General features: G+C 37.6%; 1 protein-coding gene across 8 annotated transcripts in view; it reads right to left on the bottom strand.

The window, feature by feature from the left end:
• Window positions 1-2669: 2669 nt before the first annotated feature.
• The window catches only part of MAP3K7 (mitogen-activated protein kinase kinase kinase 7), a 50197-nt gene continuing 27977 nt past the window's right edge, over window positions 2670-24889 (bottom strand). For 4 of the 8 annotated variants that reach the window (XM_054194361.1, XM_054194368.1, XM_054194367.1 and 1 more), the window contains 6 exons: window positions 23486-23566; window positions 17067-17134; window positions 11315-11423; window positions 8473-8534; window positions 7809-7924; window positions 2670-5735 (listed from right to left, as the gene is read on the bottom strand). In XM_054194361.1, coding sequence (XP_054050336.1) covers window positions 5555-5735; window positions 7809-7924; window positions 8473-8534; window positions 11315-11423; window positions 17067-17134; window positions 23486-23566 — 617 coding nt within the window. In that variant the 3' untranslated portion in view covers window positions 2670-5554. Of the gene's footprint in view, window positions 5736-7631; window positions 7685-7808; window positions 7925-8472; window positions 8535-11314; window positions 11424-17066; window positions 17135-23485; window positions 23567-24889 lie in introns of all 8 variants that reach the window. The other 4 variants (XM_054194366.1, XM_054194362.1, XM_054194363.1 and 1 more) reach the window with 4 other exon arrangements.

The following is a 24889-nucleotide window of genomic DNA, read 5'->3' as shown; positions in this document are numbered from 1 at the left end:
AGCTGTGGTGTCTACCAGCACTCAAGGACACCTGGAGTGGCGGCTGAAGACCTCTAATGCAAACCAGCAGGCCTGCCAGCGCGCAGCCACGGCACCCTGCTCTGATGTAAAGCACAGCTGCACCGACCAAAACGGCTCCTTGCGCCGCCTCTGCCTCTCGGGTCCCATCCCAGCCCTTTACTGACAGAAGTGGTTTGTGGCCGGCAGCCCTGCAGACAGACCCCGAGGACATGCTAAATTAGCTGCACCTCCTACCTCACGAACAATTCCCGGCTCTGCTCTAGCCGTGCTGCTAATGATGAAGTAAGAAACTTTTAATAAGAGTCTGATTCGCACGTAACAGGTTTAACTTTTTGGAGACAGCTGCTTGAGGTCTCCTCCGGTGACGGGCACAGGCAGGCTCTTCTGGGACCCTGGGGAACAAAGATGCTCACAGGAACGCTTCTGCAGCAATGGCTTGGCAAATACGGACATCCTTAGATGAAAGGACAGTTTCTTTTTCTTAGCCTAATCTTTGTGACTTTGCCTGTTTTTGGGAGGGATTCGGAGTAGTCTTAAACATATATTATATTCACACCAGCAACGCTGCATAAAAGGCTCAGTGCAAACCGCTCTCCTCCTTTTCTTAAGCAGCTCTTTGGCCACCCCTCTTTTCACACCACAGGAGCTACCAAGACAGTGACGGTGGCTTTGCACATAGCTAAAAAGCAGCCCAACAGGTGAAGTCTGCCTTACTGCTCTTCATGAAAAAGGAGAGGAACAGACCCAGACAAAGCTCCTCAGCATATCTACTTCATCACATGATCCTCAAGTCTCCTGTAACTAGGGAATTTTTTCTAATTTTCTGCTGCAAGTTAAAAATCATGTCCCATCCCACGTGCTGAGCCCATAGGTTATATGAATGCAAGTCACTCCTTGGTCCTCTGCCTAAATACCACAGAAGAGCAGCCCACGTGCAGCTGCTCCGCAGCCTCTCCTCTTCAACACCAGTGGGAGGGAAAAGCATGGCTGGGAAAATGGAAGACCATTCCATTTCCACCAGTCTGCACGTTAGCATTAGCGGATTCATAGTTATGCAGGGAGGACCCACTGCTTAAGGACTGGGCGAGGTCCAAGGGGAGCGGAAACTCGCAGCTGGGGTCTGCACATTGCTAGGGAGCCGCAGTCGGGTGCACGGCCTCAGCCCCCATCTCCCCCAGCACCGGTGAAGAGCCCACAACGAGGAGGCAGGGGCTCCAATCCTCCCGCTTCCAGGTCTGCCTCTCACTTCCCAAGGCTGGATACGCTTTTAACTTCTCGTAACGCAACGATCCGCTCCTCTCTTTCCATCCATAAAAAGCAACGGTTCCCAAGAGCAAGAGTAGCTGGGCTGCTTTTATCCAAGTTAGAAGGGGGGTATGGGTAAAGCACGTGCAATTATGTGAACACAAGCCTATTTTATCCTCTGGAGCATCTCAAATTTTTAGCTACTTAGTGCAGAGCACACAGCTATGAATAACCCTTTTTTTTATTAATGCTTGTTTAGGTTAAAGCCCTAGGATTAGCAGTGCTCTTTAAGTATTTTATGACAGTATTTTATTAATAATTAAAAATTTCAAGTATTTGGTCTAAACTCAGTTTTGCTCATTCATGAAGTACCCCTCTACAACCAGAGCCAGGATGTAGGTTCAGCGTCAAAACATTTGTAGCAAATCTGTCCAAGTGCGGTGGGGAGATCGCAACCGCCCCTGCAAGAAGTAGAGAAGGGTTACCCGGGCACAGAAAACAGCTGATGCGCTCTCACGTACACACACCTGTATTCACCCGTCTCTATAGAACTTGATCCTCGCAGGCGTAGAGCACCACTCACCTAGTGACATTTTTGAAGTAAGTAAAAGCTAACTACAGAAAGCTCAGATTTTGGAAATAAAAAGACGTCTGCCAATTCTGATTTGATATATGCAGCTCTCTACACCTATACATACATACATAACAGTGTCTATAGGTGCGTGCATACACGTACCCAGGCTTACTTTCATAAGATCCTCCTCTTCAACCAGCTCACCACAGGAAAATCTGCATTTTGAGGGGTCGAGTGCGCCGCACCATTTTTTGCCCTTATCATTTCAAACTTGTCCTCCAGGTTTGAGCAGGGCACCTGAAACAGCCGAGTTGTTCAAAGCAGCTCAGAACCGACCTGAAGCACGATTTTGTGTTCTTCACAGGCAAGGAGACAGTTAAGGGGTTGTCTCCGTCTGTGCTACGGCGCTGGAAACTCTCAAGCAGTAAAATCTTTTTACGAACAAATCAGAGAAGTTCGAGGGAATGGAATTTGTCCAAAGGGAACAACAAAAGACGAGCGCTTATCTTTTTGTGGAACATCCGTCTGAAAGATGTGGCATTCTTAAAATATCTCGCTACTCAGTTATGAGCAGCACTATTCATCCTACACCCTGCTTCTGCACACAGGAAGGGAAGAGCTAATGGCAGAAGAATTTTCTTTCGGCGGTGGGAACAACTGCACGATGATTATCCCCCACCCTGTGTGGGATTCCATCGGAGATCATGGATGCCCTGGCAAGCGTTGGGGCATTACTACGTGTTTGTGGAAGTCTCTCAGCTTTTATTAAGTAGATTCCTGACAACGCAATAAAACCCTGTAGCAGAAAGCCACACTGGTCATTCCTGAATCATATGAAATCATTCACCATTTTATGTACAAGTTTTGCATTACAATCTTCAACTTCTCATCAGAAAAAATGCCAAAAAGCCTAAAAAAAAAAGCATTTTTGGCAGAACTGCACAGTGTACAGAAGTATACTTTCAATTACACAGTATCTTACAGAACACAAACTGTAACAAAAAGCAGAGCCTGTCACCTTTTCTGAGAAGGCAGCGCCCAGATAAAACTAGGTGTTTCACCTCCATTATTAGAGGAACAGCTTTAACTGGACAAAAGAGTACATGAAAAAATTCCTGAACACTCCAGATAGTTTAACAGGAAAATAAAAGTACATTTGTAAACAACTTTAAAACAAGAGCCTTATGAAAATAGTAACGGTCACTGAAATTTAAGCTGTTAAACTCTTCTTAGCCCAAACCAATATGTCCTACCCTTACAGGTTATTTTATGACACACAGATTTTGCCACACAGAACACTTCACAGAAATCTGGGCAAATTACTTTTTAAATTTTTGGTGGAATCAAGGAACGGGCAATTTGAAGGCAAAAGGTCAAACTCCAAATTCCCTCTGTAAGCGACTAGAGCAATATAACCGAACTATTGAATGGAGCCGAGTTCAACAGTGCGTGAAAGCACAGTACTTCTTTTACAATCCAAGACTCCTTTTTAATGTAAACCCTGAAAAGTCAGAAGCAACTATCAGAACACACTTTTGTATTATGTACCATTAAGTTAGCATTGCGTTCGCTTTCATAATTCAAACTTTGCTGTAAAGTGACTTTTCATATGCAATACTGATTTACCAGTGTAACTAGCACATCTCTTTTTTTGACAAGGCGAACTGTAAAAAGTGTCCTGGGAAATGCTTTTGTGTATGTAATTATCAACCACGCGCCTGAAGTTGTGCATTAGCCTCTATCTGCTCTACTTCATGCTTCAGCATACGTTAAGCAAGCTGCTGATCACTGAGTGTGTCCATTTTGGTAGACGGACAGATGTATGTGAACAGCAATGCTCTGGATAACTTGTGCTATTCCTAATACTACAGTTATTTTCTCTGCCAATTACATTTTGCTATAAATATGTGTGCCCTTAAGTTGATCCCAATATCAGTTTCAGCTAACTAATCAAATTATCTGCTAAGGTTTTGGGAATGATAACCCTTCCTTTATTTAAATAAAAAGAGGGAAGGGTTTCTAACTCCCAAAGGTTTGCCAATTTCGAGGACAGGATGACACTGTTCAGTAAACTGTTCGTCATCTTTGTTGTTCACAGATAAGCACAACAGTATTAGCGTTTGTTATCAGGCAGGCAGGAAGGGAAAGAAGTTACTCTGAGGTTTTTACCCTTCATGTTTTTCCAAGTTCTACTCAGGGGCTCTTATGAATAATTATTCACTTGAAATAAGTGTAAGTCAAATTTCAGATTACTTTTCTTACATTTTGAGGGCTCAACAGCTAACCTTCAGTTTTCTGTTTTCTTTTTGCAAAAGAGTGTTCTTAAAACCCTGCCCACAACTGAGTACGCCAAGAGCTTATGCAAGGAATAATTTCTTGTTGTATCTAGAAGGGCCTCACTTTTGTACCAGTTAAAAGATAATTCATAATCCAAATAATCAACCTGCAATGTAAACAAGTAGTTATTTTCTCCCATGTAATAATGGTAAATAATGAAACTGATCATTACATATTCTCCTTGAGTTCATTAAATGCAATTCTTCAGTCGCAAAGGCAGCAGGCATTCTGTGATGGACTTCCTTTGAACTATGTTCAAATGAGTGGAATAACTGAGATTCCTGATGGAGATCTAAGCCATTTCCCTCATTTTCTTAATAGCTTCCGCTATTTGCATACTTGACTCCCTCTCATAATTTGCTATTTAAAATAAATTCATTTCCCCAAACCCTTATCTCCCTATCCAAAACAAACTTATTTACATTTATGGTAAATGCTTCTCAGCAAATAAGTTGTAAGAGAAAAAAAAAAAAAAAAATCCAAGAAGTGGTACGAAGGGAGTAAGTATTTAAAATTCTGCATTCGTTTGCTTTCTGAAATTCCTTCCGCAGATGCTACAGGGACAAAAGCTTTAAAGGTTTAAAACACACTGTTGCACATTTTTGATTTTTTTCCCTCTTTTATACAAGGGACCTACTTTGCCCCATGAATCACCTTCATAACTTTTGCTCAGTAACTTGATGAAACTGCATGCCATTCCCCCCAAGAAAGTAAAGAAAATACAGCCTTTTACTTCAAATATTTTATGAATGCAAGATTACAAGAAATGTATTAGTCAAAATGCAGGACTATCAAAGCACTGAACCAAGGATGCTGGCATCCGTTTGCCTACCATTTTGCATGTGGAAAAAATACATTACGTCTACAGGTAAGAGGCATCACTAACGCATCATGAATTACTCTGGTCAGCCAGCATCACCTCTGCAGCTTGGTGCATGTTTAAGTCCTGAAAATAATTGTCATATTAATAGTTTGAGATGAGACACTGGAACAAAACCATTCTTAAACAGGAAAGTTTTTCTTTTGCTCTGATCGAGGTAACACCAAAAACTAAACCCAAGATCTTACAATTTAGCAGCCACTTTAACACTTGTTAGGCTAGCCTTCACACAAGGAGCATGCATACAGCCACTGTTCTTGTGTTAAACTGAGGGCTGTTGGTTAATTCAAGTCATTGTTTTCTCACCTTATTCGATTAACCTGTTGAACTGGATGTCCACCATAGGAAAAAGAAAATTAAATGATCTTAAGTGTAGCAGACAAATACAGATCACACCAAGAAGCTAACACTCATGAGTTGTCATAGTAAGGGATAATAATAAAAAAAAATAATCAGTCTTTTCTGTGCATATTTTTCAGTTGAAAGGTCCCAGGAAATCATGACGTGCCTGGCCGCTTCTGTTGCTGATTTCTGATGACCTCTAATTGTTTTTTGCATTGCTGATAGTAAGTTGAGAGACTTTTGTTTTCATCTAACAGCTTTTTATGTTCTTGTACCAGACGGGATGTATTTTGCTGGTCTTTTTCATCCTGGTCCAGTTCTGCTATTAGTTCTTGTCTAAAAAAAAAAAAATAATAAAATAATAGAGTAATTGTGATTTATAATTTACTTCTATTTGTGTGTAGATGACTTCATACGTTTCAAATCAGTACTTGATAATCTGTCTGAAGTCATGACTGGTGATATTGTGGGAAAAAAAGAATGTTGACAAAAAAAAAAATCATATTCTTTACTATAGCCTGGGAAAAAAATTATCTTCCAAATCAAATCAACATTTAAAAACTTTAAAAGAGCCATCGCCTCAATCTCTAAAACTGTCCTTTATATAATGGCTTTCAGACATAATTCTACAGGTCACAGTAAAACATCTAAGGATGCACACAGAATTTCATAAACACATTCAACTCTGCTTTTGCTTAACAATACGTACATTTACAAACGCAAAAAGCAACTTAAAAGGCAAAACTGCAGTAATCCTGGTAACTTTTTAGTGAAGTGCTGTTTTCTGTTTGGGCTTGAACTTCTTAAAGCAGTGGAAAAGCAGAATCAAGCAAATTATTTTTGTAACTGTCATTTCACTTAATTTACGCCATAAGTGTTCAATATGTTTTTTAGCAACAATTCTGAAGGAACAAACACACTTATAAACTTGCTATAAATTATTCTGCAAAACTGATGTAGCAGTTTGTTTTACTACTTGTTTATGAGGTGACAAGAAGGCAAGCTGCCAGCAATATTTTAGCAACAAAATAGTAGAGGAGACAGTTCATGTTAATTAATTGTTGCCATATGGTTTGTAATTACAGCCAAAGAAAACTTAATTATTCTATAAAGGTTGAACTAATAACTACCTTAACCAGCATTAAATTCGTCAATCACAATAGTATGTTTTGTTTTAACACCCATGGGCAATTACATTCCATCTAAGTAAGAACAGTTTGGGAAAAATGTGTATGCAGACATTCTAGAAAAAAAGATAAAAGTATGAATCCAAAGGTACAGAATTAACAGCTCTGAAAGAAAACCACATTTTTATATAATTTATTGACCCTTAGGGAGAACTGAAACAAAACCAAAATTAAGATCTTCACGCTAGCTTCAGTATCTCCTCATGAAGTCTAAAAATTTCAGTTTCACTTGAAAAAATATTTTTTTTCAGGATGCTAAGCCAAAAGTGTATAGATGGTAAGAGGTCGATCTTATGTTAGCTCTTCCCCCTGTTCTGTATGCTATTTCTAACGTACAAGAGGTTTATATACACATTTTTCTTGTTAGCTATTCAACAATCACCAAGGCAAACTCTTCATTAACAACCGCTTGCCTGCAGTGGCTCAGACAGTGGCGGGTAACAAGCTGGTTACTTGGTCTGGCACGGGAGCGTATAATGACCTCTCAGAACTGCTCCCCGGTGTCAGGAAACAGAAATGATGAGAAGCAGAACACAACAGAATGTACTGCAAACTGAAGTTCTGAATCAGCAAGAACTTTGGCCCTAATCCAGCAATACATGCAGTTGCTTCCTTTCTATGTGTACGTGATGTAAGAGGAAAGAGATTATTTCTAGTGCACGGAGGACAAGAAGGTACACAATGGCTTTTAGGTATTAGGTCCTAAACCCCTGGTAGAAAAATACAACATGTGTGTTGATAAAACAATGCGATGACTGACAAAGTCAGATATATAAGATAAAAAACTAAGTGCAAAATGAGCAACTGATATATTACTCAAAATTCTATAATGCGTTATTCAAATGATGAACTACATATTACAATTTAAAATCTTTTACTGGACAGCACGTGAAATAAAATTCCAAGGTTCCTCAAAAGTCCAGGTCTTTCATGTGAGACAACACAAACAAACATTATTAGTATGTTACATACGTAGATGTGCTACGCACTTTAAAGTAGGACTTGTCCAGAAGAAGTCTTGATATTGATTAAAACTTTCAATTACCTGCTCTGAATCCGTCATCTATGTTGAGCAGCTCAGTATTTCTGAGATTAAGTCTGGAAAATAATTATGCCCTATAAAATGTTACCTCATAAAAGCAGAAATAATACTCACATATAATAGACCTAGGGTAAAGGAAACATACAGAAGAACAGAAAAGGTTCAACTCGTTTCACTTACTTCCTCTGCAACAGCAATGCAATTTCTGTCTGAACTTTCATATATTCTTGTGCCATTTTGCAGTGCTGTTCAAACACAGCCATAGATTCTTTGGAGTTTGGGCATGGTGCTAGAGGCTGAAAATAAATCAGACATGTTAAAAACTAATGAACTGATATCTTTGTATATAGTGTGTTAGAATGTCTCTGCAGTGTATTTATAACGTCTTTTAAAAACCAGTAATGTTTTAAAAATAAGCGTTAAACCATGCCCTGGAAAATGTTACTGCACTGATGTCAAAGTTGACTCAAACCTCCAATCTGCAGTTATTAATCTCTTACTGTCTTTGTCACAAGAAAAAAAAAAAAATCAACACCCCCCCAACAAATAAAGTGAATACAACAATTTAATTCAGTAACACTCAAGCAAATAATGTTTTATTTTGACAGTCAAACTCAGCTTACATTTGGTTTTAAGGATCATGTTTCCCAGGGCTTGTTTTTAATAGCTTGATCAAATCTCAGTCAACCAATCTCAGATTACATAATATATTTTTTTAGCCTTAGTCAAAAGTTAGACAGAACATAAACACAGGTAAATATGCGGCACTATATTTTGCAGCCCCAAATTACCACATTAGAATGAAATGCGAGATAAAGTATCTAATAAAGCGTATATTTATTACCTGTAACTGATGATCTAATGTAAGATATGCCATTGGGATGGAGTTATCTGACCCATTGGTCTCTGTAACAACACCAAGAAAATGTTAATGTATTTTCAGTTAATTTAATTCTTATAGGACAAAAACAAGAATACTAAGTAATTTCACAAGACACAATCTGAATGTGGAAAGGCAAATGGAAATAGCAGCGTTCCAATCCCAAGGCAGATGAATCATTTTGTTTTTCTGATAAAGTTAAGGACTTCGAAAGTATGGTCTATCACACCAAGAAGAAATAAAGATTAAGGTTATCATCCTACACTTCTAGAAGCCATGTAACAGCATACAGATTTTAAAAATACTATTTTTATACAGTTTGCAATCACGTTCTCTATTTATAAAAAAATTGCCATTTCATTCTTGTTTATGAAGGATCAGCCAGCCCATGCATCTAATGATTTTAAAATTAGAAGCTGTGCAAACCAGCTCTGCCAAAATAAAATAAGCACAACCTCCTGCTCAGTTTTGAAACCTACTCCCAGTGAGGTCTGTATCTTCCTCACAACATGCTCTAAGGGCATCTTCTTTGCTCTGTAGAGATACTTTGTGGGTAGCAAGGAACCCAATAACCAATCTATCTCCTGGGCCTGGCTGCTGTCTTCTTACACTGCAGTTACTCTGGATTTCTCTAGTGCTTTCATTCCAGATTAACACGTTTCTGAATTCTTATGGATCCTATATTTTGGTAGCCCACAATCTGGGGATCGCAAGGTTACTGTTAAGCTTTAAGAGACATAGGAGTAAAGACACATGGAGCAACTACTGATTTTATAGCTGCATTATTGCTACTAGAGGATTATATGGAGGAGGGTAGGTGGGAAAAAAAAGGGGCTGCTTACCCATACCCCAAAAGCACCTGCCACAGAGTAGTCGTGGTAGAGAAACTAAGGTGTTGCCCTCAAAGACTATGCTATCTCCAAGAGCAGCTTCAAAAGGAAACAGAAATAAGAGAGTGGGAATGGAGAAAAAGTGGTTAAGTGTATGCTTGTAAGGAAACTGGAAGGTGGTAAAAAAAAAAAAAAAAAAAAAAAAAGAAAACGAAAACAACCCTAAAACCAGAGACTTAATCACCACAATATCTTAAATGAGAACAACAGAAAAAGTCCTCCCCTATATTAGACTATTGCCATATATGGAATACTGCTACAGCAAAGGAATTATTGCAATGTCTCAAATACAACAATACATGCAAAATACTTCAGATTACATTCCTGAGCATTTCATCACTCTGTCACAGCACTATAACTTTTCCTGTGATTGACCAGATTCGGCTGTATCCTCATTTTATCGTTTTGCCTCATTAACTTAAAAATGTACCATCTTTTACCAAAAACTAAAATTATTTCTCTTTAGAAATTAAAACAATTCTTTGTTCGTGGACTGCATAAACCTAAGAAAAAAAAACATACATGTGGTATATTCTGTATTTACTTGAGTATAAGGTGAGGGATTTCCATGGGACAGAAAACGGACCTGACTTTTACCTCTAGTGCTATGCTGCATTAAAGGCCAAAGACTTGGGACAAATCGCCCTTGCGCTGGCATACGATCAGCACCTTTCAGTTGCCAATGAATTATTGACTGGGTAAGAACTTGCTTCTGTGCGAGGCAGCAATTCCCGTAAGTGCTCACTGCCTGAAGCAACTCCGGACTCATGCCAGGCAAAAGAGGGCACAGGGTGGGCTGTGGCAGTGGGCAAGGGCTTTGGGAAATTACAAGTGACAAGGTGTAGAGTGTCATCAGGCAAAGTGACAATGGACAGAAAGAAGAAAGCGAAGAAGCAAAATACAAGAGTTATGTTGCCCTCCCACTAAATGGGTGGGGGGAAGGGTGAAAAAAGTGCACACCTTACATACAGAATCACCTTATATCTGGTAAAATACCAGTGTGCATATATATATATGCATGCTTGTGCAAGAGTCAGTCCACATGTCAGCTTCCATTTTGCAGTTGGTTACAAGAAAAAAATGAGAGTCTCATCAGCCAAAGATGAAATGGATCACAAGAAAAAGATTTCAGAATCTGAGGCACTATGAGGCACCAGCTTGAGATCAAGTGCAAGGTTCAATGTGTATATTTTGCTAACAAAAATGTAATTCTTATTTATATTCCAAAAAGGAAATTGTGGGGATTCATTGTTTTCGTGCAGTCCAGTATTGGTTCTTTTCATAATGGAGTGCATTATGACTTTTAAAATTGAATACAACTATTAAATCATGTTCATTCTTAATCCTATTCTATAACAAAGAAACAGTGATGCTACAGTAGAAATATTTACAACACTTCTGCAGACACACTTATGTTAGTTCATTTAAACACAGTAAGATTGTGTGCGCATGTACATTCTGCATAAGCAAAATTACAAGGCAGATTAAAAAAACCCCAGAATTAATGTATTCCAGCTGATACTCACCTACACCGCACTTCATTCCAGAAGTCAGAGCAATGAAAGCTTTAACTGCGCATTCATAATACCCTGAATTCCCCCAAACCACACTACAGTCAAAAACTGGTGCTACATTAACTGTATTACATACTAGTATCACTGCATAGGTACAATACTTTCTTACAAGCAAAATGTTTACAAGTTTATGTAACTTAATATAATCTTTCTAAAAAAGTTCTTAGAGCCAGTGTGCAAAACAAGCAGTAATGTAATGATTTAATTTAAGCAGAAGTAAAACAAACTGTGACTTTCATTGTTTAATTTTGTTAATGTATAGGCACACTCACCAAACCATAATCAAATAAATATTTTATGTTTTTTTACAGGCAAAAAGTAAACTAATGAACAAAGGATTACCTGCATCATCAGGTGTCCATGGATTACGAGTTGGCTTTTCAGAGGTTGGTCCCGAGGTAGTGATCATTCTCACACTAGGACTAGATGATCTACTGCTGTTTCTACTCTCCTGAAATGATAAAAGAAAACAAATTAAACGATAAGAAAAGTTACCTGAAGATTTTTTGAAGGGTTCATTTAAAAAAACATTATTAAAAAGAAAAATAAATGTGAAGAAATCTGAACCTATAATCCTCCCAAATACCCTCCTCCTCAAGCTTTTACCCTGAAAGCTCTCCAGATAGTTTGATAAACTTTACAAGCGTTGAAGGGGTAATTCCATCCCCATTTCTACTCCATCTTTACCGTATAAAAAGAAATGTATGTAATTTGGCTATTCAGCATAATAATAACAAATGTGTTCAAGATCTTTATATAAAAGCGTGACACTATGCCTAGTAATTTTCATATCACCACTCAGTGAAATCTACCAGCTCCATAAAATACGGAAGAAAAAGTTTGTTTCCCATGTTTAATCGGTGAATGGAACTACATTCAACTAAAGGAATGCATCTTAGTAACTGCACTAGACTGCAGTGTATTAATCTACAGTTTCTTATAGTTCTTATATGTTAACTCAGAGGTTATGTGATTCGTCTTCAGAAAACATGAAAAAATATTTAATCAAAAAGGATCAATCAACCAAAGCAAAACAATTAGAAAATGAGTACATTCTCTCTCACAAAGCAAATTAGGAACTAAAACAAAATTCTGTAGGAAGTGCCTTTCTATACAGCTTCACTCCTCCAATCCTTTTGTTTACCAAAGTGCAAAAACATAATACAGACTTCATTATTCTATTGGGCTTTTTTTTCAGAATTATTATTTACAATATATATTATTGTAATTCCTATAACCCCTCATCGACAGAAAATTAACACAGTAAAGGACTTAAGACTATAAACCTCAGCAAGTTTTGCAGGAAAAAAATTAAGTAAAAAGAAAAGATGCAATTAAAATACAACTATTTTCAATATAGTGTATTTATCATTAAACGATTAATTAAATGTCCCTATTTTTCAATAGCAGCACTCAAATATACATTACCTGGAAACTGTATTTCTTTATGACTCTAATTTCCAAATATCCTATCTTAATTAAATCTTTAAAAGGCAGGACTTCAGTCAAGTAACAATCCAAAGAGTAACAAGATTTTACACACTGAAATATCCATCATTTCAACTGCATTACATTTCTCCTGTAATTTTCATTAGCTCTTTAGTGTTAGTAGCCAGAAACAGGGCAATGAAACATTGTAGAAATAATCCAATGGATGATACTATCAGGATGACGGCATCAGACATTTTGAAAAAGCTTTTGTATTGGAGTCTTTTTTGACATTAAGCAAGGTTTAAGTTGTCGAGCTTACTGCGTACTGTCCGCATCCTCAGATATGAGATAAACACACTCTGTTGATGTAAAAGGTCAGAAGACAGAGCAAGCACTTTGGCTTAAAGTAAGTCCTTTATGCAAAGAGAGGTTTGTTGAGCATCTACAGGTGATAGCAAAGGGCACCTGAGAAGTACTCTAATTACAGGAACTTCTCAATGCTGTACTAGACTGCTTGCTGTATCACACTGTTTTCATCCATCAATAGAAAAAAAAACAAAACAAAACAACACATTTCCTTGATATTGCTATTTAGACAAAATTACTAGAGTTAAAAATGATGGATTTGTATCTGAAGCATATCTAGAAAGTACTGCAAAGCCCAAGGGGAGTTCCCAAAGCTGAACATCTGTTAGATTACAGGGTTTGAGTGCCTTGAATGAGATGCTTTAGGCCTCCTGCATGCCAGCCCCTCTGACAGGTAAGCCAGTGACCGTTCTTTAACAATCAATTTCTGCTGCCCTTTCACAGGTATCTTTCCGTCCTTGCTTCCTGCAGGTATCTCAGTACACTCAACAGACTCGTCATCACATTACTCTCAAATCACCTTTGCCAGCTGGCCAGACCCCCATGGCATCGTTAGCTTCTTAGCTTCCATTTCTCAAAGACTTGCAGTCTTGAAAAGCTGGTGTGCTCCGAGAAATAATCTCCCCCTCAAGTTTAATTTAAATGGGCAACACAGTTTAACGAAATCATCATTACTAGACCTGTCTCCTCATCTCCTCATCTGTGGATTTTATCTCGCAGTGAAATGGGAGAAAGAAATAATGTGTATCTGTGACCAATTTCACAATCTCACAGACAGAATGATTCATCTATATAATATCAGATCCCCCAAATTATCACGCTTAGTTTGCATGCATGTGGGCACGTACATTCCGACCTTCCTTCTCAACCGTTCAATACAGTACGTGGTTTTCTTTAACATATTAATTTTTTTTTCCCACTTCAAAGTAACTGGAAGAATTATGAAGGCCCAGCAACAGTTATTTAAAAAAAAAAAAAAAAAAAGGGTTTAAAAGGGGAAGTTTTGATATTACAATAGCACTGTGAAAGATGATGTACCAAAACAGCCAGCCCAATAAAAGATACACAGGCAAGGACATGGATACCTTACTAGGCATCTGATCACAACCTGCAGTTCTTGAGTGATTATGCCAATATGTATCTCAGTATAACATATCAAATTCTGTAAAGACTCTATCCAGTGTAAATGGCAGGTTTGCTGTGTTCCTTCAAGCCCCTGGAAGCTTTTATGGCTGCAGTTCAGAGTCTGCACATCTGTTTCTGTGTTACAAAGGTGTTCAGGCAAGAGCAGCAGTGCTGGACAGACGGCACAATACAATGTTTTAAAATGCATGTACAGGGAAATGGAAAAGCAGAAGAAACAATTCATTGCAAAAAAAATTTATGTGGAAAAATGAATAGGGCATCACTGTATATGGATGGAAACCAATGGAAATGTAACATTTGACCGTACAGAGATGGTTACACCAGTGCTGCTCGTGTCACTTGGAGGATGGTCCAGTCTAAGGTCACCAAGCACTAGGGAAATCTCTGGGAAATCAGGCTTAAACACACGTTCTAAATAACGAACCAGTCCAATAGCTGACCCAGTGATGGAAAACCTTTGGCTTAGCATATTTTCCTATCTGAACTGTTGATGTAAAAGGGTCAGTTGAGTACTAAAATCATCTGCAAAGCACTATTACTGTCTGCTGTTGATAACATCAGTAAGAGCAATATTGGAAAATGCCTTAAGGGTCTCAACAACATAAAAATAGTAATCAGCCATACAAACCACACAAAAAGTTGTTCTAACAGTACACAGAAGTAAAATATACATACAATCATAAAAACATACAAGGTGGTCTGATTAAAACAGAGCAACAGTTAAGCAGGGTGACAAGAGTCTTGGTCTACCCTTGCAGGTAAGCACCCCAAACTTTGGGATATTTCTAATTATCAAGACCAGTGTTTTCCTCCACCTTAACAAAAACTCCATTCTGACTTGGCAAAGCCTTCCTGACTGAAGAAAGTTGTAGAAGAATCATTTTCTTTTGACATGGCGGCAACTTTCAGGAAAAACACATTTAATAAAAACATTTCTGACCAGCTTTAGTGTGTCAGTCAAACAGTTAAAAAAAGAAAAAAGAAAAGCAGCACCATGGCAATCCTTCAATGTTGAGCGGGACAGGGGCTCACAAGGGTTGGGTGCAGGAGCGGAGGCACGCAGTGCCATGGGGGCTCGGTGAGGAAGGCTGCGCCGCAGGGTGGGTGTTGGAGAGAATGGAATGTGGGGAAGAAGGATGTTTGCAATGAAGAGGGAGGGGGAAGGAGTTTTTCATGTTAGAAAGGATAACCTATATATGCTATGGTGCGGTGCATGTGGGGAGATATCATAAACTGACCAGAGCTATGCTAGTAGATGTTTTTTCTGCTTTGGCTAGTAGATTGCTTATATGGATAGCAGTTGAAGATTTTTAATAAAAATTCATTGAGGTCCAGAGCTATAGAAACCCATAAAGAGTAATCTTAAGTCAAATCCTTTGCCATAATTACATTGTGCATGCTTTCTTCATTGCTTTCAGATTTTTTTTTAAATATATAAACATATGTATGTCAAAAGTTATCATTAGTTGCAGCAGACTTTTCTATCTCTACTCCCATCAAAAAGCGGAAGAAAATTCATTATTTGTTTATACGGACAGTGCAAAAATTTCTTCCAAGGTGCATTTTTCATGTCTGTTAAAATATTATGTTTTCCAAGTTATATCATAGAGTTTCCAAAAACTGCAAGATAGCAGCAGAGAATGGTAATTCTTCCATTTAGATTTCCAATATATACACTATCAGAAGCAAGAAAGTAAAATGTGATTCTGGTACTTCTGTAGACCATAATCAGAAATTGGTGAGGTAAACAAAAAACTTTTCTGTATCCTCCCGGCCACAAGGACAATTTAGCTAGAACATCCATACAGTTGAACAGCTTTCAAAGAAAGACTATTATAATAGTTATTAAGGTATGAAGTAAATGCTGAAATCATATATATTTAAATATTAACTATTCATTAAAATGAAGAGAACAAAAATTTTAAAATGAAAAAGCTATAATTAAATATATTCATACATCAGTCAGTACAATTTTGTGTAACTGACGTACTGGCACTTCATTTTTTTCCCCAAGTCTTGCATAATTTTAGTTCTACAATTAACTGAATAGGCCAATCTATTTCTTTACTCAATTTTGCAGATTCATTTCTTTCTAACAAGCCTGTCTCCTCTGAAGATAGTAAAATATATTTAAGACTCATTTTTTATTTTCTAGATAGATGTACATAGTAAATTTTACTAATAATACCCGGGGGATTGATGAGATTTCTGTGACTATCACACTCCACGGAATTAAAGAAGGATCAAATGCTGACCTCCCTGATAACTACACACTCCAAAAATTACCACCTATTTTAGATTATTGCAGTAGGTTGTTTAATATGGAAACCTGGTTAACCTGATGAATATGCTAAGCTCCAGTTTCCCCCATCCAAATAATAGTAGGGATCTCAAAATTGCCACACTATCAACCAAACAGCCTCTGTGAATTATTGAAACAGACAACGAAGCAATTAAAACCACAAAATAAACACATCAGAATGAAGCATTAGCTGTACTTTTCACATTTACCATGTTCTTAGTTTAATTTCAATTTTATATAGCATACCACTGTCGGTTACCATGGTACTTACAATACCAGATAAGAAGCTATGTTGTTATAAAATATCTTATTGAGATAGTATTTTTTTTAGCAATTCTTTGTGACAGCACCCTCCTGTAAACCTTTCACTAGAAATGGAGAGCTACTACTCTAAGTTACTACTCATGGTGCAGAGATTCATAATAAATACATTTATAATAAAGATGCACATGCTTTTTGTTTTTCTGCAAAAAGTGAGTCTAATACATTCGTAACTGCTTCAGACAATCACAAGTAGTAATTAAATTGTTTTCTACGTATAGAGAGGTGAAAAGGCTTTCCTGCATAACATCTGCCCTCAGCCAAATTAAGTGGTACACAAAAACTGTGTGTACATAAAAATGATAAATGCTGCGTGAGCTATACAGAAAACACCTCTCATCTAGAGCTCATTCATAGATTACCCTCATGGAATCTCATTTAAATGCAATACAAACGACACTACAGTCTGCCAAGCTTCCACATCACTTGTACGAAAGCATCAAAGGTGAAGATTTCCAGACCAGTTTCCCTGTACCGATTTGGTGTTGACTTCACCGAAAGATAAAGATGAGATGAGAAAGACGTTACCTGACTGGACTCTGTCCCAGCAACACTAAGATCTTGAATGGATCTGCGCCTCTGCTGTCCGTTTCCTGCTGGGAAAAAAACAAAACAAAAACAAACGAGTGAAATCTATTCAGAACCAAATAAGAAGGGTGCGACTGTTGCAGAGGAGCTTGGAATTTGTATAAATCCACAGAGAGAAAGTGAGAGAGGGGGAGAGAGAGACAGCTGCAGAATTTTAACTCAAAACATGCTGGCCTGTCAACAAAAAGTATACCCTAATACAATAACCACTCCTACCACATGAATAGCTGCTGCACTCTACTCCACCATCTTCTGTCACATGTATTTGATCAGGCTTAGTACTCGGGGCAGGAGCTGATGACGACATCTATTTCAAGTGCGTTACGTTATGGGGATTTCTAGAAGCTAGACCGCAAAGATAACAGGCTGCCAGCTTTAACCTGTTGCTCTTTGGCGTGCTCAAGGAACACAGCAAGGACTTCTGCCCGCGTGCCGCTCCCCTCCCGAAAATTAAGAAGCGAAAGCGCTTCCTTCTGGTCTTTGTCTCCTTCAGATGAACGAAACTATGTCCTATTCTCATGCTCTGAGAAGTGTGAAAAAGGGACTGTTCAGCTAAATCACATCTCGCCATCAACCTACTGAGCACAATGCTGTAATCTTTTCCTCTTCTCCTTCCACCTGTTAGCAATTATCCACCAGTGACAGCTACATAAAACAGTTTAAATTTTAACACTGACACGCAATCAAAGGCATTTCCAGGAAACGAAGTCTCCTTAAAAATAAAAGGAGATTATGCAACAGAATCCCCCTGGCTACTTTGATTTTTATTACGGTGATTGTTTATATTGTCTCTTGAGAGCAGGTCAGCTGTCCAAAAGGAAACACCAAAACGTCCCGAGTAACAGCTGACAATGCTCAAAATTCTTGCTCTTCGCTCTGCGTGATGTAACTTTTCTACGGGAGGGGAGCATCCCAAACACGTCCCCTTGCCCTGTGACCCTGAGCCAGCCCAGCACGCTCACAGCCTTGCAGCAGGCACCACCGTTTTAAGCTTTTAGATACTTCTTATTCAGCATCATTTCCATGCAACTCCACAGCCGGGCTTTGACAGGTGGTTTGATTTGCAACAGTTACTACAAAAATGTAAGGCTATTTAACAGTTATCAATACATTTCACGGTGTCATACTTTAAATTTTTAAATATAGGTACTACTACATGTAGGAGCACACCACCACACAACAGCAATACAAAATTCTCAGTGTCACTTTACCAATTTGTCATGACTATTCACAGTCTAAAATTTATAGCAAGTACTACGAGAAACAAGCATATAAGAAAGTCAAGAAGGATTCTAAATTGGGAATATATTCTTTGCTCTGACTACAAATAAATTTGAATTGCAACTTTTCTGTGGTCTTGATCTTTTACTTCTGAAATTCAGGGAAAGTATAGACATACCTAAGCAACAACGGCTATATTACGTTTAATACCCCCACATTAGAGATCACGTGAATGACAAATCTACGTCAGAATTTCTCAACTTGTTCATTTGCAGTGAACTTTTTCACTACCTAATCATTTAACAAATAAGATTATACATTTAATAGAACTCAGTGCTGTGGGTACTTCATCCGGCTGCCACAGCTCATCTCAATATTCAAGATATGGGGCAATCCACCCACGACCGATACAAAATTATGTGCACGTTTCATTCAACAACACTGTTACAAAATTAGCTCAACTGAAATAGGCTTGCAAAAATATCTGAAATTCTCATTTCAGATTAGCAACATTTGTGAATTTAAAGAACCCGGCACATGTGTTGCTGAAATATTAGAACATGGCTGCCAAAACGTTAAAATAATCAGGGTGGGGTGCAAGAAAGAAAAGAAAATGCCTCGGGGGGAGAATGAGGGGCCAAAACTACTGTGTTGTAATAAGTGAACACCTTTAAACAAAATACCTTTGAGTTAGTAGCATGAGGGAAGAGCAAGCTCTACTAGGCAATGCCATTTTAATTAGTATAACTACTGCAGACATCTGGCAAATAGCTTAGACAAAGCAGAAACAGACTACGAATCAACAAATACTTATTGCTCCAGATTCAAAACAAATTTCAATCAAAAAATATACTATACAACATATAATCTATATTTGAAGTGACCACTGCTATTTCTCTATACTTTCCTCTTGTAGGTTTGATCTTGTTTTTACCTCTATGTCCATTTAAAACTAATTTTTTCTCATTATAAAAACTAAGAGATTTGTAAATGCACAGAAGTTAATATACAGTGGCTTGATGCACTATGTCAGGATTTCAGTGGTTTATGGGATTTTAAGATTAAAAAAAAAAAAAAAAAATCAAACATCACAAACATACTTCCTGGCCTCAAAAAAATGTTTCACATACTGTTGTTTATTTTCTAAAATGAAACGGTAAAGGAACAGGAAACTTCCATCATGTGCTGCCCCACATACTTCAACAAAAACAAATTCTACAACTTAAGGCTTTTTGATCTCCTCCCCCCTTGCCAAATATCCAGACCAGCTATGAACTCGTCTCCCTGCCCTTTAACAGATACTGGCGTCTCCTTTTACACTCTCTTATTTGTGCACAGAACTCTCTCTTCCTTACACACCTGCAAGACTCAAACCCCTCTCACAGTGCAGGACAATCAGTGAGTGTAAGATGCTAGAAGACATTTTAAAGAAGTTTAAAATATTGATCTGAATTCCAGAAGAATGAAGTGATCTGGGGAGACACGGGTGGGATTTCTGGCTTATATTGGTTTTAAAAGTAGGTAGAAAAATTACAGACCTAAAGCATCTATAATTCCTATCCACTTTCTAAAGACACTCAACAAAATGTGTGTATCCTGAGTAATCATTCATGCAGTGTCAATGCTGTAAAAATCTTAACGCTGTGGCACGGTTTCAGATTACAAAATTACAAAGCCAAATGCAATTACGCTATATGCATGAGATGGCTAACGTTGCCAGTGAAGAAAAGGCTGTACTTGAAGGTTCAATTTGCTAAATGCTGCTTGACTGGTTTGTATCGAAAAGCTGTTCTGAATATTTCTCTTGATCATATTACAAATTATACTTATTTTTTTCTTTAAACATATAGCTACTTGAGCCTTTTGTACGTACTAGGGTTTTTATTTTTCTTATATATATATATAAAAATAAAATGTTAGTGCTTATTATCTATACTGTATATTATATATATACACTATAAATCGAAAAAAAATAATATTGATACTTCACTTGGCTATCTGGTTGCAGGATACAACCACCGCAAACTCATTTGCCAAGTTGTAACACAAAAAAGGAATTAGTTGGTCCATTTTTCAGTTTCTAAGTTTTGTAAGCCAGTAACACAAAATAGCATCTAAAATGAAAGTAAGTTTTATTCACCCTTATTTAAATCTATTTAGAAAGAAGAGAAAGATATACTAAGAACTTTCACTCCTGCCAGCATTTTGCCTTCAACTGATAAAAAAAATTTGTATTTCATGACCTCGGGAGCACAATCAGTTCGTGGATGCAAAGCAGCTGAGGCAAGACATTACGAAAAACCCCAATCATAGCAGATGTAGTACTCATAATTCTAAAATAGCCCTGCCCCAAAGCAGCTGACTCACGGTAACGTGCCTGCCTGGTGCCTCCCCTCTCCGGGCGGCAGCTGCTTTACCATGTGCTCAGCAGAACTTCAGGCAGCAGCGCAGAGCGGGTCGGTCGGCATTCGTGCAGCCCCGAGGACGGAGACGGGGCTGCTCAGCTGCTCGCCCCACCGACCGATGTGCCCAGGGAGGTTCGGAGGAGCTGGGTACGTGGCAGAAGCGCTAAGGAATGCAACGGCATGGGATGGAGAGGAAATGCACGTTTGGGGGGTCTTGGAAGCGTAACTAGAAGAGGAAAAGCGTGTCAAGAGGCCAGGACTGAAAGCCTTGTGCTGAGAGAGTAAGGAAAGGAAAGAGGTGAGAAATAGGCCACACTATATTGTCTTTAAAAGAATAACTGAGCAAGGTACTTTTGAATAACTGCTTTAGTATACAGATAAATATAATTTCACTGGGCAGATGATCACATCCCTGTCATGTAACAATTAATCTTTTTTTTTCTGGCCTCGTGATTCTTACAGGAAAGCTGTTCTGACAACTAGAAAACTTTTAATATACAGCCCAGACTTATTTGTAGGCAATTTATATCTTTTTTTTTCTGGAGTGCCAATACTATCTTTTAGCTTAAATAATTCTCTCTTCCTAGTCTTTCGCTGCAGATCCATGTAGAGAAAATAATTATTCACTTCTCAGCTTTCATTCTATAGGCTAAGCCTATAGGCTTTTTTTCAAGATTCTTCTTTATACTCTCCATACCACCCTAGTAGCTCTTCTTGCTATTATTTCAGAGCACATATATGTTTCTTTTATATGGCTGTTGAATTCCAGATTAAACCTCAAGAAGTGCCTCTAAAGTTGTGTTAGTGCTTCCTTGTCTTTCCTGGAAATGAACCCTAAGTTTTCACATAGTTTTTCACAACTCCATTGCATTAGTGGCTTATGCTACCTGGGATTAACCTGCATGCATCTGCTATGGTCCTTTATCATCTTATTAAAAGAAATTGTTGCTAGTGTATGACCCTCAGTGCATGACTCTGGATTTTACCCTATTTCTAATCTCCCACCGTGCAAGTCACAACAAAATTCACCCTATGTGAATAGTCTATGTGATACACTAATCCTCCTCTTATGAAGTTGCTTCTGATAAAGCATTAAGAGTGAATTTCATTATCGCTTATTTAAGACAAATACCTTTGTATTTGTCCTTTGTATATAAATACCTTTCTATATACAGGTTGCTATTTCTCTCGTATCTATTCCAAATTCACCTTGGAGTTCCCATCCTGTCAAGTTCAATTAAAATAGTCCAGGCAAAGAACAGCTAATTGATTTCCTCTGTCTAAATAAGTAAAATCAATAGAGTGGTACAATCTATTTTGTGAAAACAACAGGGCATTCTATTTCACTAACTTTTTATGTATTCTCTAAAAGCTTCAAGGTTTCTTGGAAGCCTCAGTGCTGTTACATGCTGACAGTGTGCACAGACGGGAGGCACTCAGTTGGCTTCTAGACCTTATTTCCCAGTCTCTCATCACCTGGTGATGCTGGAAAACTTGACAGATCACTTCACCTTCTCTTTCCTTGCTCTCTCAGCCTTTCATTTAATGGCATGGCAGGCCAGGACCATTTGAAAATCACAGTGGAAAGCTACACTAGTAAACTTTCTTGCCAATATGTAAGCCTCAATGCCAAGCAGGTTTTCTTTTCATGGGCACTGCTATTGTTCTTTGGAATCTACTTTTTTACATTCTGTATTTATATATGTAAACTTCAATAAAGTTATGTGAAAGAAACTTCTGTACAAAATTATCTTTTGCATTCAACTTTAAAATACCAAACGATGTCAAGATCTTCAGATGACGCTAATTTACAGTAGAGGGTCCACAGTTTTTAATGAATCTCTAGATTAGCAGTAGATACTATTACTTGCATCTCCTGCCTCCAACAAGGCATTTTGAAGTGACTTGCATACTGCTAATGGTATACCTATCACAGTTTGGGATTGATTATACTTATTTTTAGGCTTTGAGAAGTATGAAATGAAAGAGAGAAATCCATTTTGATGGCGAAAAAAGGAATGGGAAAGGAAAACGGTACGCTGCTAACTAAATATAGACTTGGGATAGATGATAATTATTCATTGAAGTCCCAACTGAAATTACCAGCTATGGTGCCTGATTATACTGATTTTCTTCCTGTCAGAAGCCTCTCCTAATAATTTTAGTTTGCATTAACTTAAACACAACAGAAATACCTCATGCAGACACATTTTAGCTCTAGAAAAGTGTAGTCAAATATGAGAATTACATAGATTAAGTGTTAATTGGTTTTAATCACACGTATCACATGGATTTGAAGTTCTGTACATAATGGATTTAAGTTTTTTGTTCTACTAATGTTTGATTTGATTAAAAATGGATGCTCAAACACAATAAAGGTCAGGGCAAGACAGTTACCTAGACAGGAATTTTTCAACTTAAGTCCATTTTCACCAAATGAGGTTTTGTAATAAAAGACTGCCTACATAGTTTTGTGCTATAAGACGACAGCACCAAGATCATAAAGGAAAAAATCCTTTACCAATAAAAGTAAATTCAAACTAGAAGATCGAATCCTTTACTAGTAAGTTTGTACTAAGACATCATGCTCCTCTTTACAGAGACATTATGAAAAAATTATTGGGTTAATTTCTAGTTCTGTCCTAGAGCAACTGGAGCAAAAAGTATTTTTTAGCAGTCTGATCATTATTCCGGCATCTTAACCAATTGACCCGTTCACCTGGTCTGCGATACCTGGTATGATGATCTCAGGGACATCCAGAATGTTGCCAAATGAAGCAGTTTTACGATGGCCTCGTTTAGGCTTGGAATAGGCTGAAAAAATACACATATACAATACACATGCAAAACACTAAAATGGCAATAGCAAAATTATTAAATTCCTAATATTGCATTTTTCATAAACTTGGTTAAACTATAGTTCATGCAAAAATGTGTCATGCAGAATAAACTGCATTGCCTTCCACTCATGCTTACACATAGTAAAGCAACTGTTAAAAAGCAAAAAATGCAGAACTAGCCATCATTACAACACCGTGTAATTAGTTATCGTTAGCAACACAAAAGTCAAACACAGAAAGCAGCATGGCAACAAGGAAGGGAAAAACCAAATGTAGTTATCCAAAGAGAGAACAAATGAAATTTAGATCACCTGTATATTCAGAATAAATTCTTGACTGCCTGAACTTAGACAACATTTTCTCTTTAGCGCTGGGTACAAACTAATTTATAAACAAGATTAATAGTTGGGTACTTCTGTTTCTTTAAATCACATCCTTTTAAAGGAAATCTCATCAGTCTCTGAAAAAAGGTGCTTACTCTTACTACATTTGATAATCATTCCTCCCTTCCATACGTTTGTCTTATTAGTGAAGATTTTTTTGTTTTGCAAACTGGATATCACTATCAACCTTTTCATTTTTGACTGGTGTTCAAGAAATACTACTTAGGAATAAAAATCTAATCATACATGTTTTATTTTTCTATTATTACTTGTGTAGTTTAAGATAAATTGTTACCATTTAGAGAAAAGTCTGAGTATATCACCCTAAGGTAGAACATGGCAGCATATCCATCTCAAACTTAGTAACAGTAATGTGCATTATCTGATTTACTCTTACACTTAATCTAACGATAGGTGGAACAACATTAAATAATTCTAGACCTGATTTACTCTTAACAGCAGCCCAATTCTCACCCAGCCACACAATTTTTATCAGGTTCACAGCATATTATTTCTGTCACACAGTTTACAAGGCTAAAAAACAAAGCAAAACCAATACAGTGCTGTTTCAGCTCTTTTTGAAAACGTTATGGTCAGATGGGTTTGACCTCATTTCTAGTCCACTCTGCCTGCAGTGATTTCTTAAAAAAAACCCAAGGGAACTAGTATGTTCAAGATATACTTTACTTTTTTTTCCCCCAAGAAAGAGAAACCCTAAAGTCATAACAACAATAAAAATCTCCGAATAGTCTGAAATAATAATTATTATTCAGAGCAATGTACTTTAGGAAGACAAACCAGGAAAATTAAAAACTCACACAAAGGAGGGCCAGGTAATCTCCACTCATGTCCAAAAACTTACATTGACTTTAAAGTGTCAGTGACCAAAGTGAGTCCTGACATATTTTAAAATA

This window comes from Rissa tridactyla, chromosome 3 (genome assembly GCF_028500815.1).
Source record: "Rissa tridactyla isolate bRisTri1 chromosome 3, bRisTri1.patW.cur.20221130, whole genome shotgun sequence".
Taxonomy (NCBI): Eukaryota; Metazoa; Chordata; class Aves; order Charadriiformes; family Laridae; genus Rissa; species Rissa tridactyla.
The sequence above is the reverse complement of the archived record's forward strand: the minus strand, read 5'-3'. Positions and strand labels throughout refer to the sequence as shown.